This window comes from Neophocaena asiaeorientalis, unplaced genomic scaffold (assembly GCF_003031525.2).
Source record: "Neophocaena asiaeorientalis asiaeorientalis breed wild unplaced genomic scaffold, Neophocaena_asiaeorientalis_V1.1 scaffold504, whole genome shotgun sequence".
Lineage (NCBI taxonomy): Eukaryota > Metazoa > Chordata > Mammalia > Artiodactyla > Phocoenidae > Neophocaena > Neophocaena asiaeorientalis.
This window is the reverse complement of record NW_020174438.1, coordinates 4,220,866-4,237,070: the sequence shown is the minus strand read 5'-3', so window position 1 is coordinate 4,237,070 and position 16,205 is coordinate 4,220,866. Positions and strand designations below refer to the sequence as shown.

General features: G+C 41.3%; 1 protein-coding gene across 1 annotated transcript; it reads right to left on the bottom strand.

Moving 5' to 3' along the window:
* Positions 1–729: 729 nt before the first annotated feature.
* LYVE1 (lymphatic vessel endothelial hyaluronan receptor 1) lies at positions 730–13,741 on the bottom strand. The gene is made up of 6 exons (XM_024756948.1): positions 13,480–13,741; positions 9,917–10,088; positions 9,668–9,807; positions 3,464–3,769; positions 2,723–2,801; positions 730–2,180 (listed from the first exon to the last, which is right to left on the bottom strand). The coding sequence occupies exons 1-6, from the start codon at positions 13,562–13,564 to the stop codon at positions 1,994–1,996; spliced, it is 969 nt and encodes a 322-aa protein (XP_024612716.1). The 5' UTR covers positions 13,565–13,741; the 3' UTR covers positions 730–1,993.
* Between the last annotated feature and the right edge of the window lie 2,464 nt (positions 13,742–16,205).

Genomic DNA, 16,205 nt, shown 5'->3' with positions numbered 1-16,205 from the left:
TAAATGAGTGGAATGGGCTGGGTGTGGGAGAAAAAGGCAATAGTACTATAAAATCCATAGGAAATGGTACCTTTACTTTGGTGTGAGGTTGCTATAGAGAGTGGTGAGGACTGTGGTGAGGTGGAGAAAGCATCTCCCATTTAAAGGGGGCAGCCACTGCTCAGTATTAATAATTATGGCTATGAGGGAATATGGGTTCTTTAGTTCCAGATCTTGCCAGTTTTCAAGGGAACGGAAATACAAATATATGAATTCTCTTGATGTTTAATTCTTGGCAATTAAGCCAAATTTTAATATTTGTGGGACAACCATAAAAGACTATGCCAACAGGTTATGGCCTCTGAGTTGAAAGGATCATGGAATTGTGGGGTTACTGGTGAGGGGAAGAAGATATTAGCAATCTCAGAGAGAAAGACTAGAGAGAGGGTGAGAGAAAGTTAGAGAAACAGGACAAAGGAGCTATCTGAATCTCCAGCTTCCTGTGAACTCTGGAACAGACTGGAATGTAGAACCTGAATCCAAAGTAAAGGACTAATTTATGTGTGTATACTTGACCTACTTAAAATAAGACCATCTGAATCAAGAAGAGCCTCACATAGTGATATATATACTCTTGGGTTTACAAATGTACTTCAGCTACCAAAATTGTCTCTCTTACTTTTGCAAACAACAGATCACTTCAATTTTGCATGAAAGGTATAATGCATCTATGTAAATAAGAGAGCAAAGGAATTTTCTAAATGCTTTTATTTTTTCAGCACAAATATTTCTGCACCTCTCAGACTCCTTTTGCTGGAAAAAGGAGAGCTAGTGATACATTTGGTAATGACATCTAAAAAATGTACTTTGGTGTATAGAGGTAATGATGTACTTTTAAGGTATGTTAATAATAAATTAAGGCTATAATTGTTGCCATATTCATGAGAAAATAATGAGTAGATTAGTCTCAGCAAAAAAAATAATTGGTTTTGGAAGTGGAAAGCTGGGGATATCAACACTGAAAAAAACTAGCTTCATACATTCTACTATATGCAATTTTCAATTATAGAATGTAATAACTTGCACAGTACCTGACATATAGTAGGCATTCAGCAAATGTTTACTAAATTTTACTGCTTTTTAACACAGTAATTTTATTCAGTAATAATTTCTATAACTTGATAAAAATAGAAATTTTTAAGAGTTTTTTTTGGGGGGGAGAAAAGAATATACTTTTTTTTCCCTAGAAAGTATGTTCTTCTAGAGAAAATAGCAGCAGCAGGAGAGAGAGAGAAAAGTAAGTGTGTATAAGTTCTAAAAAGTGATTCCAACTAGAATTATTCAGAGATGAACACTTTGACCCTGTCTGTATTTACAGTCCCTACTGACAAATGCTGTTAATATCCTCAGCCTTATTCTTTTTCTCTATTTATTTTGGTTTTACAGAGATTAGGTCTCAAGTCACGGGAATCTCCATGTCCTTCAGTTGCTAAACTTTTCCTTCCTTCTTTTTCTCTTGCCTGGCTCAGAAGGACATGCCAGATGGTATAAGTGTTTCCTTTCCAGAGCTGAAGAAAGGATCTGGGCTGTAGAGTCAATCAATAGACAAAGCCTTGATCTCAATGGTTTCTTGGCTCTCAGCTCACCTATTCTCAGGGAGCCTAAAGGCCTCTTGACAAACATGTTCTGATTAGCTGTTTGAGGTCCAGGTGCTTTGCACAAGCTCCTTTCTCCCACTGGGATATTATTAGCACATAACCAGGCTAGAAAGGTTGTGGGAAGCTTTGGAGGTAGGAGGGTAGGATCCAGAAAGGATTGCAATAAGGAAAAGGGAATTCCCTTTAGTGAACTCCAGAGTCCAAAGGTAGCCCTGAGCTGACTCTAGTTAGGGACCAAGGGTAGACTTGCTTGTTTGGTTCTTTGGACCTTTTATAGGCGCCCCATCTGGGACCAGGATGTGTATCAGGAAGGAAAACAACCTCAGGTGTGTCCTCTTATTTCTTTCAGCTTCCATCTAAACTTCAGCTTCCAGGCATCGCACTGTGGTTTTGGGTTGACTCTTGGGCTCCTCGGGTTTTTTATCCATTTTCTTTGATTCCTCATTAGGGTTGCTATCATCGGCCTTCTCCTCCTTCACTACTTTAGTTTCTATCATTTCCTTCTGCTGGTTCTTGTTTGTAAAAGGGAAGGCCTTCACATACCTGTAGGCATAAACACAAAATTAAAGTGAGAGACTTCTATGTAACACATAGAACAACAGATAATGTTTTGTGATGGCCCATATTGGCATAGTACACTGGGTACTTTTATTTCAGAGAGATGCTAACACATGCACCCTCAAATACTTTAACCCATCCCCACCTGGATGGATTCATTTAGATAGGACAGTAAGTTTGCAGGCAAAACTTTAGGCTGGCCTTAACACCCTCTCATCAAAAACAAAGAATTGAAAAGCAAATAAAGCATATCAATTTTTCCCTAGATGTCAATCTTTTCTTTTTATTTCTTGATATTCAAAGGGACAGCCATTGACCTATATCTGAAGGCCGGATAACATACAAGTGCTGAAATAATAGGAAAGGTTGGGTGGTAGGGAGGACAGGTGAGGTGAGGGAGAACATTTACAGTATAAGAGGATTACCATCTCCATCTGGATGGAGGAAATGTCAATAAAAACCCTGGATAAACACAAGATATGGATGTGACAAAGATGACGAGACTAACCATGTGCCAACAATCCCACCTTTTGATGTAGCAAACCGCGAGGCCAGCTGCAGCAGCAAAGAAGAGGAGTGCAAGCACCAGCAGGGTCGTGGGAACACCTGGGGGAGACAGAGACCGCGCCTTGTTCCTCCATGTAGCCATTACTGTGCACCGACCGCTCTTCTAATGACTCATCCTTACACGTGATGGAGACCACAGAGCAGAAGAGCCTTCTCTGTGACCACACAGGGGCCACTTAGGGCGTTGGGCCCACATGAGCTTCTTTGCTTCCTGCCTATAGAATCCTTGGCCTTGCCTCATGCTCTCCCTACTCTATAAGTTGCAATATGACAGAGTCCATTTCCTCTCTGTGGCCTTGAGGTGACAAGTTTGGAGCAAATCAAGTGTAAGACCCTTTAAACAGGAAAACTAACTTGCTGATCATAGGCATTTAAGGTGTGTATATGTACTTTAAAAACTTCTGCATATGAATAGATAGTAATTTATTCTGAAAAGTCTTTGCGTTTTAAAAGTGAAGCTATTTTAGACTCATGATTTTTAGTTTAATCATTAAGGTTCTTTAGAGACCTCAAGTTCTAGGACTTTATGAAATTTGAATTTGCATTAAGCTTTTATTTGTATTTGTCAGGTCCTGAGTGCCCAATCTGGATACAGGCTAGTTTCTATGTATTGTCTGCTACACACACACACACACACACACACACACACACACACACACAAACTCAAACACATACACATAATGCAGACAGAAAGTTTTTACCTCCAAACCCAACAGGTTCATTCTTGAATGCCGCTTTATTTTCAATATACGATTCAGTTTCTGTAGATATGGTGCTCGTTTCCATAAAAGCTTCCGTTATGCAAATTAATTTTCTTTTCCGTGGAATAGAAGTGGAAGCCAGAGCAGGAGCCACAGTGGGTGTAATAGACTCAGGTCCATCAGTAGACATCGCTGAGTGTGTACTCTCACTGACAATCATTTCTGTTGTGTATGTTGCAGTTTCCGTGTTGAATATGGGATCATCGGTGGTGATAATTTCTGGAAAGCATGAGTTAACCCAGGTATCTGTCCGGGGAGGGAAAAGTGAAATAAGAAAGAAGTATTGCAATAGCCTCCTAATGGGTCTGCCTGTCTCTATTCTTACTCTCCTCCGATCCCTTTATACTGCAGCTGGAATGGTCTTACAAAAATGTAAAGATAATCATATCACTTCCTCCTTTAGAATCCTTCCCTGACTGCCTGTACTGCACAGCCTATAAGGTCTTCCATGATCTGGCCCCTGCTGACACGGCCAGCCTCACCTGATCCGTCTTTCTCTCGTTCCCCCTGCCGTGCTAGAATTCCTTCAGTTCTTTGATATGCTTTCTCTAACATCCAAACCTTTGACCTGAATGCTTTCTTCACTTGTAAGACTCTTTGCCCCTCTTTATCAACTCCTCCTTGTCCCTCAGGTCTCAGACTGAATATCTCTTTCTTAGGCAGACTTGAAGACCAGATTGGATCCCTAGACATGCATTCTTGTACCTCCTTGTACTTCCCTTCTCACTACACTGCTCCCCACTGGACTGCTCCCTGGAAGCAGGATTCCTGTCTTTCTTGGTCATCATGGTATGTGCAGTGTGGTGGGCACATAGTACATGCTCAATACTTGATGTCTAAAGGAAGGAAGGAAAAGTGAAATGAAGAAAGGAGTAGATGGGGAGACCAAATATACACACATGACACCACTTGAGGACAGAGATCTACTAAAACCAGATTTCTCTGTGCTCATCAAAAAAAAAATTTTTTTAAGGGGGTGGGAGACAGGGGAGGGATGTAGGTTTGCTCTCCAATCTGTTGAATGTGGTAGAGAGGAAACTAATATTTGTTGAACATCTTGCTCTGAGTCAACCATGGCACTTCATTAAGCAATTTTATAAAACCCTCATTTATACAGGAAGAAACTGAAATTCAGAGAAGTTGAATAACTTGCCTAAAATCACATAGCCAGTAAATGGCAGAGCCATGCAATATATTACAATATGTATTTGCATCTCTTTTAAATCTCTGGTTATTTGTGATAGTGGGTATCATCAGCTGGAATGTTGGCCATGAAGAAGAAGTTATTCTATTATTTTTGAAAATTAAGTAAAAGTTACCAACCAAGGCCATGGTAAACATGATAAAACATTTTGACCCCACATGCATTCAGTCAATATTTTATACTATTCATTTCATTTTGAAAAGACCTCTATTCAAATAGGCATCATCCTTGACCTCTGCCCTAGACTTCGGAAGGCAGCTATGCCCACCACTATACCACCAGTGCCGCCCTGGATTTTTAGCTACGTTTCCCGTTCTTAAGCAGGTGCTATATACTTCCTTCAAAAAAATGAACATTTTTTTTAATATCAGGGGAAAAGTATACTGAACACAATATACTGTGCTGGGAACTGAGAATAAGGGATGATTCCTGTTTCCAAGAGGACAGAAGTATTTTGATGAGGCTAGGGGGCGATAACTGGGAATTCACAGAGGAGACGGCATAAGCAGGATGTGGAGGGTTAATGCACTCATTCAACAAATATTTATTGAGCTCCAACTCTGTGCCAGGTGCTGTGCTAGATGCTAGGGATGTGGTGCAAATAAGACCAAGTCCTTGCTCATAAGGGCTTATATGTTATTGGAAAGAAGGATAGAGATAATAAAATTTTTTTAAAAAGCCAGAAATTTCAGAGGATGATAAATGTTGAGAAGATAATTAAACAGGATAAGGATCAAACTGGAAGGGGCAGGAATGGGGACAGATACTTTGGATAAGGTGATAAGAGTAAGTCTCTTTGGGGAGGTGATACTTAAGCTGAAACCTGAATGATGAAAAGTAGCAAGTCATTGAAGATCTAGGGCAAAAGCATTCCAAGTAAAGAGAACAGGAAGTTCAAGAGCCTGAATTTGAATAATCTCAGCATGTTTGATGACTAGAATGCTGGTATGGCTGGAGTAGAGCTCCAGGTCATCTAGCATGGAAGAGGGAATAGGATATCCCAGTCAATAAGAACAGCGTGACCCAAGAATCCAGAAGTTTGAAAGTGTAGGTATGTCAGAAAATGACAAGGAGCACGATGTGGCTGGCGTGTAGGCTGTGTGTATGATGGGGAGCATGAAAGACTGCAAGTAGGAGGTGAGACTGGGAAGACAGGTCGGAGCCAGTATATCAAGAGTCATAATTGCCATGGTAAAGAATTTGGAATTTATTCTGTAGGAGAAGGAATTTTCAACTGGGGGCAGCAAACCTTCCAACTGACATACAGAAGTTCTCATATGTGCCCAGTTTTATGTGCACAAGTCTTCATAGTCCACATCAGGTTCTCTGATTGGAAGCCACCCAAGGCTGTGCAGAAGAGGAGGGACGTAATCATCAGAGGAGGTGTGTGGAGAATGAAATAGAGATGGGAGAAAGGGCAACCAGGAGCCAAGAAGGAGACTATTGCAATTGCACAGAAATGGGAGAACGCGGAACTATCTGGAATTCTAAAACTTATATCTTAGAGATCTTCTAGAGAAAAGTGGTTCTCAACTCTGGCTGCAGGTTAGAATCGTCTGGGGAACTTTAAAAAAATACTCATGTGAAGGACCCACCCTGGGCCTGGTATATTACTGACGTGTGGTCATCACCAGGGAAGGTGACGTGGAAGTGGCAGGGCCCGAGGTTTAAATCCTGGCTCTGTCCCTTACTGACTGTTGCCACAGCAAATCACCCTCTAAGCATCAGCTACTTCTCTTGGAAAGTGGAAGTGGTACACTTGTATCATTTCACTGAGGATTGATGAGACAGTAAATGTGTAGGGCCTAGCAGAATCTATGGCATGATCTGTAATATCTGTAAGAATTCGTTTCCTTTGCCTCTCTGTTCATTAAGTGTAGCCAGGAAGGCCGCCGTGTGAGGGAGCAACAACAATCTGATCCCGTGGTCCCTTACTGGTCGGGGGCACAATGTGTCTCACCTGGAAGCGTTAGGACCTGGCTCTCCTTCCCTCCAAACTACAAATATAATTTCTCTAGAATGTGCCAAATGCTTTGATAGATATTAAACACAGTGTGGTTGGTGTCCAAGAGGAAAGATAGGAGTCAGGGATATAGAAAGGCTGCCTGAAGAAGACGGTACTTGAGACTTGAATAAAGAATACAAGTTAGCCAGGTGATGAAGAGGACGGGCATTGTGGCAGAGGGAACAACATGAAACAGGTGGTGCACGCCGAGCATTAGAAACACTTTGGTCTGATTCCCAAAGCTCACAAAGGTAGCAGTAAGAAAGACAATTAGGGTAAGGTTTGGGGTCAGGTTTAGGGTTACTGGGATCCTCAGAGCTCACAAGATAGCAATAAAAAAGAAAGTTACAAAAACAAAGAAGCATAGGGTAAGTCTAGGTTAGTGTGACGATGAGGGCTAGGGTAACTCTGTTCCTCACAAAGATGGCAAACAGAAGCAGGTGACCCTGATTTATTTCAAAATGATAACATAACCACACAGGGTAGCAAATTTTCTCAAGTCACTTTTGTACACAATTCTCTGACAGTACATCCTTAGAGGGATGTCTTCTGAGGACTAAAAGAAATGCAAAGGAATTGGAAATTCCATTCAGTAGGTTTATTATTCTTAATAATGCTGTTTTTATAATTTTGAAATTATTGTAGGATAAGAAAATATATTATTTATTGGGAACAAGAATTTTCCATATAAGAGAAAAAGTATAGAACAAAGTAAACAAAAAGTATAGAACAAAGTAAACAAAGAAAAAACTTGAATTGTTAAATTTGAGTTGGAAATATCAATGCAAATGCAATATATATATGTATATTTTTTTCCTAGCTGCCCACTAAAAAGGACTGAGAAGCAATGGAAATGAGAGTAGTAATGAGAACAACTTGCATGCAGATCTTGGTTTCGAATCAACATTCTCTGCTAAAAAGAACCAAGGCCCCTTGGAGAAATAAATGGCTGATTCCATGTGTGGGATAAAGAAAGTACAAAGTGAGCCTGGGACATGTTATCATGCCAGAAAGCAATGACTTGCTCAAATACTAATGGGATGAAAACAAAAGTCAACTAGAAGGGGCTCCCACTCGCCAAATTTCAGACAATTTGAGCATCAAAAAGAATAATAATTGTAAAATTGATTATAACATATTGAACACAGAGTAAGTAAAATGCTACATGTCCATGGTAGTATAAAGGGGAGGGAGGACGTGTGTGTGTGTGTGTGTGTGAGAGAGAGACAGAGACAGAGAGAGAGAGAGAGAGATTCTTCTTTATCAAAGAATGCCAGCTAACAAATGTAGAAGGAAGAATAGATGTAGAAAATTATCATTTTGCAGTCCTGCATATAATAATTGATTCCAGCTAGGATCATCAATATCTGCTTGAACTATCAGGTAAAAGATGATTGGGGGGTCAGACTATTTGCATGGCGCCAAAATGTCACACTATAGGTTACCTCCTCATTGCAAAGGGGAAAACACATCTGAGTTCATTAGAGAGGTCTGGCAGTCACCGTCTTATTCAAATGATCAAAGTTAGCATGTAATAGGGGGACATACTTACATTAAGGGCCTTTTGCTGGGATATGATCTAAAGTACACAATATCATCTATCCAGTATTTTTGCCAAACCTAGTGAACATGAATCTAATCAACCCTCTACACCTAACTTTAAGTATATAGGAAGCGCAGGGAATGGAAATACAAGTTAAGTGAAACCACGAGGAAGCATACAAATCCAAGTCATCTCCCCTGACTCCTTTTCATTTAGTCCATAGGGCTGGGTGGCCTATCATTGCACTGACAGCTGGCAGGAAGGCCAGGAAGTTAAAAGGCCAGGCCATTTGACCGGCATGGACTGGCCGTCAGATGAGCAAGCGTGCAAACCACCAATTCCGCAGCCAAAAGTGATAGGCGGCAGAGGCGAGGGGAGGAGGATGGTGAAAAAGATATGGGAAGAAGCTTATGTTCCAGTCTTCACTCGGCCTCTAGCTGACTGTAAGACTTTGAATAAGGCAAACCTCCATTCTGAGCTACAGTCGTTTCATCCATGAAGTGAGCGAAGTGGACAAAGTCTCTTTCACGGCCCTTCCTGGGCCAAGGCTCCCTGGTTCACAGAACGGCTTGGACCTTATGCTGCCTTTGGGCAACAGAACACTGCTGGTGCACTTTTATCTCTTGGATCTTAGAGAATGACCACTGACCCATCTGGCCTTTAGAAGGTCAGATTTATGAGTATGTGTGTAGAGTAATAAGACAGAGGTTCTTATGATAAAGTGAGAACAAGTGTTTAGTCAAAGACAAACTTTCTGAGAAGTTACTTAGGTAAAGCACTTGGGCTAAGGCCTCCAAGGTCTCCCAAGAAGGTTAAAGGGATGACCGTGAGCAAATCAGTTCTATTTTCTAGCTTTAATTCCTTCCTTCATAAAATGAAAATTGGGTCTTGTTCTTTAAAACATCTCATATAGCATCTGAATTTCCACTCCTGTAAAGGAATGTGGGATAAAGGAAAGAGATCTATGTGTGAATCTTCATAGTAAGGAGACCTTAGAAGAATGTACTTATGTCCTCTGCAAAATAGGGATGATAAAGCACACCTCCTATGGAGATTGTCAAGGTTCAGCGAGATAACTTAGTACCTTGCTTTGTCCATAGTGGATGTTTCCTTCCCTTCGTCCTGTTTATCTTGTAGGATGAAGGCGGGGTGGGTAATGGAGCCTACAGGGATGCCCTCTCCCTATGTTGCCAATCTGTCATATTTTCTCTAACTTTTTGCTCTGAGAGGGACACCTCTACCCTGGTCAAAGAGGCAGTCTTGGGAGGATTCAGTGGCCATCACCATGATTGCTTCTGCTACTGCTCAGGGTTACTCTTCTCAGAATGGTTATAGAGCTATTGAAATCCAGACAAAAACATGCCACGTGGAGAGGCTGCAGATCTGACTCACCAGATGAGTTGTGACAGTAGGCCCTGTGCCGCTGGTTGAGTGAACTTCTCCAAATCAGGACGCCCAGCCCGTTCTTCCCACACTTGGGGTTCTGGATAATCCGAGGGATGACCACGAACTGATTTTTAACCCATCCATAGCTGTAACAGAATACACATGATCTGAGTGGATGCGTTGATCTCTGTTGCTGAACAAGAGCACAGAGCCAAAAGAGCTCCCACAGTGTTTGTGAATCCAGCTGTTTCTCACCTGCAGGTCTCAAAGCCAGATTTCCATGCTGCTTCAACCTGCTCTTTGCTGGCCAGAGTTAGTCCTACGAGCCTACAGGCCTCCTGGGCTTCTGTGAAATTCAGCTGCGGGTGTGTCCTTTTGTTCACAAGAGTGACCCCCATGATTCTGCATGGTCCTGAGATGGAAAGCTCTGCAAAGGAATCACATAGGCCCTCAGTGTGCTGCTGTCCTTGCCCCTAGCCCTCAGGCTCTCCTTCCTAGTAGAGCATCATTGCCTCAACGCAGCAGCTGGGATTGAAGTTTAGAAATAATAGGACACAGACCAGACATTTTCCACAAGGACATCCTGCTGGGTTAGGTAGGTGCTTGCCCGGATCCATGCTGTACCTCTCACCAGGTCTGAGTCCATCGTCCCTCACTGCAATCAGGTTCCTTGTTCATTACGTGGAGGCTTTGGCTACCAGTTCCTGGGGTGCGGTCTAGGGGAGGCAGCTTCTGCAAACCTTTACGGAGTCTATAAAATGAAGGGTCTGAGACTTTGAGAAAGACAGAATCCAGGGCTCTGGTTAACAGAATAGTGAACCATACTCCAATGTCTGTTGGGGACAGCACTATTTCTGAGATGGGCTGAAAAATGTTGCACTTGGTATAATAGAAAGTGAACCTTCTCTGACCATTGGGGGGCAGGCTTACTCAGAAGTTCCTAGAGGAGTCAGATAGTAAAACTTGCATGGCAGAGAAACTAAATAAAGGAAGTAGACTTTTAAAGTCAGACCTGGATTTGAATCTAGCCTGTGTCCCTTGCTGGCTCTGTGAATTTAGGCTGGTTACTTCATCTCTTGGAGCCTCAGTTTCCATATTTAGAAAATTGAAAGAATAACAGTATCTGTTGTATAGGGTGGTGAAAGTTAAATGAGTTAATTCAAATAAAAATGCTTAGCATAGTGCCTGCCACATAGTAGGCACTCAATAAATCATAACATAGTATCATTCTGTTACCTTCAAAGCACTTTGGTTTTAGTCTGCTAATGACTGATCTCCCTAGGGAAGCTGAGGCAGTTGAACAGTTAAGATGTAAATAATATCTTACTCAAAATCTAACAAATCTGAGAATTCTTTTGATCCCTTCTCTCTGGGTTCTGGGATTTATAGACCTGTATGAAATTGCAAAGTTGCGTTGCATTTTGGTACTTTGTTCCAATTGGGCTTCATCCACAAAAGTCCATAAAAGGGCATTTCGATCTCCCACGTAATTGCTTGAACACAGATCTGTGCACTGTCAAATGCTTTGACCACTGTCTAAGGTGTTATTTAAAGTTAAAGGAAGTTTCTTCTTGCAAACATGGAAGGAGCATTTCTAAGTCCCCCATGTGACCTTGCTGTGGAGCAGGGGGCTGGGGGAAGGGAAATGTATGGTATTTGTGGATAGCCTTGTTTGCTTCCAGACCCTGCTCTCACCAAAAGAGAGACCAGAGAGCCAACACCCAATATGAGCGCTTGTGACAGAAGCAAACCTTTATGGAGGTTTGCTCTTATGGTTTCCTCTTACGACTGTGTGCACTAACACCAACACTGATATTAATACTAGTGTCAATGTTAATTCCAACTTCTATCACCTGTAGATGCCACTCTGTGCCAAACCCTGTCTCTTTTGACAGAAAATTGAGGTTCAGGGAGATTAAGTAACTTTCCTGAGCCCAAGGATATACAGCAACTAGGTGGCAGTTTGGGGCACAAACCCAATTATGATTGATACTAAAACCTCAGTTCTTAACTAGGACGCTGTTCTGCTTCCCACTGTGCAATGTGGGGGCAAGATGAACACACACACAAACACACATATACACACACACACCACTAGAGCTGAACTCTCGGAATACACCATTTGTCCTGGAATTTGGCCCATTTCACTCATAAGCTTGTTTATGGCTGCTTCTTTGGGAATACCTGTAGAGAAGGTATATTAATTACACTGTAATGTGGTCTTGATACTCTCATCATACATCATTTTTACTCTAAATATTATTGTTATGAGTAATGATAGACCTATTCTTGGGAATAGACCTAGCTTTGAATATTTCTTCTATTGTTAATTGGCTGTGGGACCTTGGGCAAGTTAGCATTCTCAGCTGTAAAAGGGGGATGGTTATATCTTCTTTACAGAATTTTTGTCAGAATTTTAAAATTATATAACTTGTACCTAGTGGAGGCTGGGTCCACAGTAGACAGTCAACAAATATTCATAGATTTTATGCTTTCCTATTTAAGGGCAAAAACAGGGAGCTGGAATCCAAGTGATATTCGAGTAACCCCTTCCTCAAGCATTCTTAGGAAATAACAAGCACAGTAGAAACAGTATATACCTAGGAATCAGAGCTGAATTCAAACCCAAGCTTTATTATTTACTGCCTTCATGACATTAGGCAAGTTGCTGGGCCTCACTGAGCCTGTTCCTTCATCTATAAAGTGTCTTCTTAAGAAATATATATATATATATTTCTTATATATAGTTTATATACTATATATAGTACATAAAAATAGGCCCTCAAAAATACTAGCACCCATCCTCATCCACCCACCTTCATCAACCACCTTTTCCCTAATTATGGCTCTGTATAACTTTCAGTTGTTTCCAAAATTTCAATCCCCTTAGGAAAATTTTGCCATTATTGAGGATGGTCCAAAGACTGTGCTGAGTCAATGTCAAAGAACAATTTCCATAATAGTTTGAGGATTAACGGCAGTATTTGGGGGGAAAAGTGAATAGTCTCCCCAGGGAGATGTCAAAGAGGGCCAAACTTATTGAAAGTAACAGTTCTGGTATTTGAAAAAAAATCAACCATATTAACTCTAACCTCCCTCATAAAATGGAGTATGACAATATCGGAATCAACTCTGGATGCCTGTTCCGGACATACTTTATACCTCAGGGCATCTTCCAACAGAGGAACACATAATTTTCCTTTTAAAGTGCTCATATTTTCATTTGCCCAGAGCTGCAATGAGTGATTTGTGGTTACAATTTTGGTAGGGAGCTGATGACTAATTTTCAAACCTACATTTTCACAGATGTTTTTCAGTTAATTTGCTATTTACTGCATATTAAAAACATAAGCATTCCATGACAGTAGAGTAAAACTAAAAATAATGATACTGACACTTCCAAAAATATAAAACAGGCCAATATTCTGTGAAAGTTAACCATTTTCCCCAGGCTAGGTGATTGCTTGAAATTTTTCACAATCACGCTTTGCTTCTTCAATGAAACACTTTTTAAAACAAGTGATTTCTCCTCAATGTTTTGTTTCAAAATATTGAAACAAAAATAAAATAAATATTGGGATATAAAATATCCCATAACCAAAAATAAAAGTCAAGATAACATAAAGGTAAATGAGAATCACTTTGGTGAAGCTGACAACACGGTGAAAACATTTCTGGCAGAGCAATGCTACCAATGAGATCTTCTGTCGACACTGAGCGCCATCCCACCCCAGAAATTCAGTCAAGAACTTAGTAGTCTTAGGACAATTTGCAAGATCTTGCCTTGCCTCAGGTTGGCAATCTGGTAAGAAACCTACCTTCTGTGCGGAGAGAGCCTTGGACCAGGAGCCTTGTGGTCCAGATGGAGGCAAGAAACACCACCAGGCTGAAGTACTTGGCCATTGCGCCAGCCCCTTCAGAGCTAGAGGAGCACCTCAGATGGGCACCAGCAGTATCAGAGGCAGACGATCACCAGTCTGGATGGAGACTTCTGGAAGTAAGTGGGGGCCCACACAGCTCCACTTCATAACTGAGACATCCGGATTTCCCTGCTTTCAAGCTTCTGACTTGTCAAGGTCACTAGGGGAAATGAGTGACGTCCCTTGAATGCCCAGGCTGTACTTTGTGGATGGCTTTCTGGAAAATTTAGCTAATGCTGACTCAGAAAACACACAAACGAGGAAGGCAGATAGCACAGGGTGAACTGCTGAAGGTTTCCCCAATTCCCATATTCCCTGCCACCACCTCCCTCCCCCGCCAGCTCAGTTCTTGGTTCTTACCGGTTCGGTTCGTTGTTGACTGTGGAGCCCGCTCATTTATATACTCTTAGGAATGCCTCTGTCTCTGAAGGAGACTGAGCATGGATTGTGCTGCTTTTCCTCCCACTATCAGTGGTTTTTTTTTTATTTTATTTCCGACTGCATATCCTTGTGATCTGTGGGGGAATGAGGCTGAGGCTCATGAAAATGAATGATTATTTAAATACCAAGGACAGAGTCCTCATGCTTCCCTTCAGGATTTCTTTATATGTTTGAAATTTCTACCCCACTACAGGTGATTCCTGCTTCAAAGAAACCAGACACATTAAAATTCATGCAAAACATGACTAGGGGGGCAATTTACAAAATCAGTCATTTAATACTTTACAATAGTGGTCACCACAGGGGTCCTTTATATAATAACCCTCTCTTTGATAACTTCTCATATTCTGGTAGGTGAAAATTCCATTTAGACTTCCTCTTTTTTGTTTGATGAACGTGAGATTTATCTGCACTGTGTACAAGCAGTCTGCACTCTGTTTCCCCTGCTAGAGTTTCAGTGGTTTATCTTCCATGGCAATTATGGAATTCTGGCTTGAGAGTAATGCCTTGGGCAAAGGGTTATTAGTTTTTTCCAAAAGGAATGTCATTTATAGGAATAGTGTATGGATAACTAGTTCTTTCCCGTACAAAAGTTATTGGTCATAAAGTTAGATATTGGTGTGGAAGATACCAATAATGAAAGGAGACTCTGCTCTGCACAAACATAGAGAACTTGTAAGGGACCAGGGGAATATCCCTTAAATAGCTGTAGTTTAGACCTCATTACTTAGGTGAGCACAAGACCTAGGCTACGGGGACCTCAGAAATATACATGACTCCTCTATCACCATGGAGCCAGAGAGACAGGAAAGCAGAAATTGTGTTCTCTTCGTCATTATACTCAAAGCTAGCATCACACCTGAAAGACAGTTAGCCTTCAAGCATTTGCTAAAGTATTACAAAAAGGAAGAAGGAAGGAAGACAGGAAGGGAAAAGAAGAACCAGAAAGGGTCTCCCCACTGAAAGTCAACCACACCATGTAACATAACAGGAATGATGTCTCACGTTCAAAAGTTCCAGGGATTGGGGTAGGGGGTACATCTTGAGGGGAGGCATTTTAGAAATTTTGCCAACCACAGTTACCTACCTTTGATTAGATCCCGATTCTGCTTTCTAGGAGAAACTCTCACGTCCCATGTCCACCTTCATTGGATAGAATCTTCCTTGGCCACATTTGTGGCGGGAATTAGGGAGTACGGGCTCCTTGGGGGTAGCACAGCTTGTACAATCTGCTTTCTGCTGATATAAGCTTAGGATCCCAAAAGTTGTTTTCTAACTTAACAATCAAAGGAGTTTTTTTTTTTTTTTCAAAGGAGTTTTTAGTCCTGGCTTGTATCTCTGTACAATAAATATAATTCCCTCACAAACTTAGGTTTCTGATCTATTTGCTTCCATTTGATTCCACGTACAATAATCACATCCCAAATCCTTTCCCAGTCACAATTCTCAAGATGTATTTCTTTTTCTCAGCCCTATGCTCCCCCCTCTCTAATTTAGTGGTGGCTACCCTGAGTTCATTAGAAACCACAGATGAAAGGGCCATATTCTTAATCTGGCCTTTACCATAGGGCTGCTCTGATATTAATTCAGCTGAAAAGTTTTATTGCTTCTTTTTCACTCAAGCTCTTCTCAGTCTGGTTGGGGTTTAGAAGGAGTCAGGTTTTCTAAGCCTCAATCTAAGAACTCTATATCCTCTTTCCTTTCTGTTTCCAAATAGCCATTTCTTTCCCAAGTACTTCTTTTTCTTGCAATACCTCTCAAAAGGCAGCCAATAAAGGTTCACACATTTTCCAGTCACTTCTCCTAGAGCTATAGGCTGCCCATGGACTATCTTTCAAGTTACCATGGGTACGATTTTACCAAATATTTCTGTTTTCTTCATAACATAGGTCACCATATTTCTAGTCCCTGATATCAGTGTTCTGGTTTCCTGCCACTTGACTGCTAAGCCGGGGTCTCATATTTTGAAAATTTGCTGTTGAAGTACCCTGTTTCTGGTTCTGTATGCATTAGTTGGGGCAGGCTAATGGCTATAACAAACATTCCTGAATTTCAGTGGCTTAATATACTAAAATTTTATTTCTTGCTCACGTCACAGCTGAATTCTGTGAGCGCCCATTCAAAGACTTGGCTTCCACCTGGTGGTCCCACCAACTTCTCGGGCCTCAGGTCCTCAGCTGAAT

Bases quoted from the DNA above. Each gene is read 5' to 3' on its own strand.
- LYVE1 (XM_024756948.1), bottom strand. From the start codon at position 13,564: ATGGCCAAGTACTTCAGCCTGGTGGTGTTTCTTGCCTCCATCTGGACC. The intron at 3,770-9,667 runs GTGAGTCAGATC...CTCCCCGGACAG, and splicing joins CTACTGTCACAACTCATCTG to ATACCTGGGTTAACTCATGC. The intron at 2,181-2,722 runs GTGGGATTGTTG...TTATGCCTACAG, and splicing joins GCGGTTTGCTACATCAAAAG to GTATGTGAAGGCCTTCCCTT.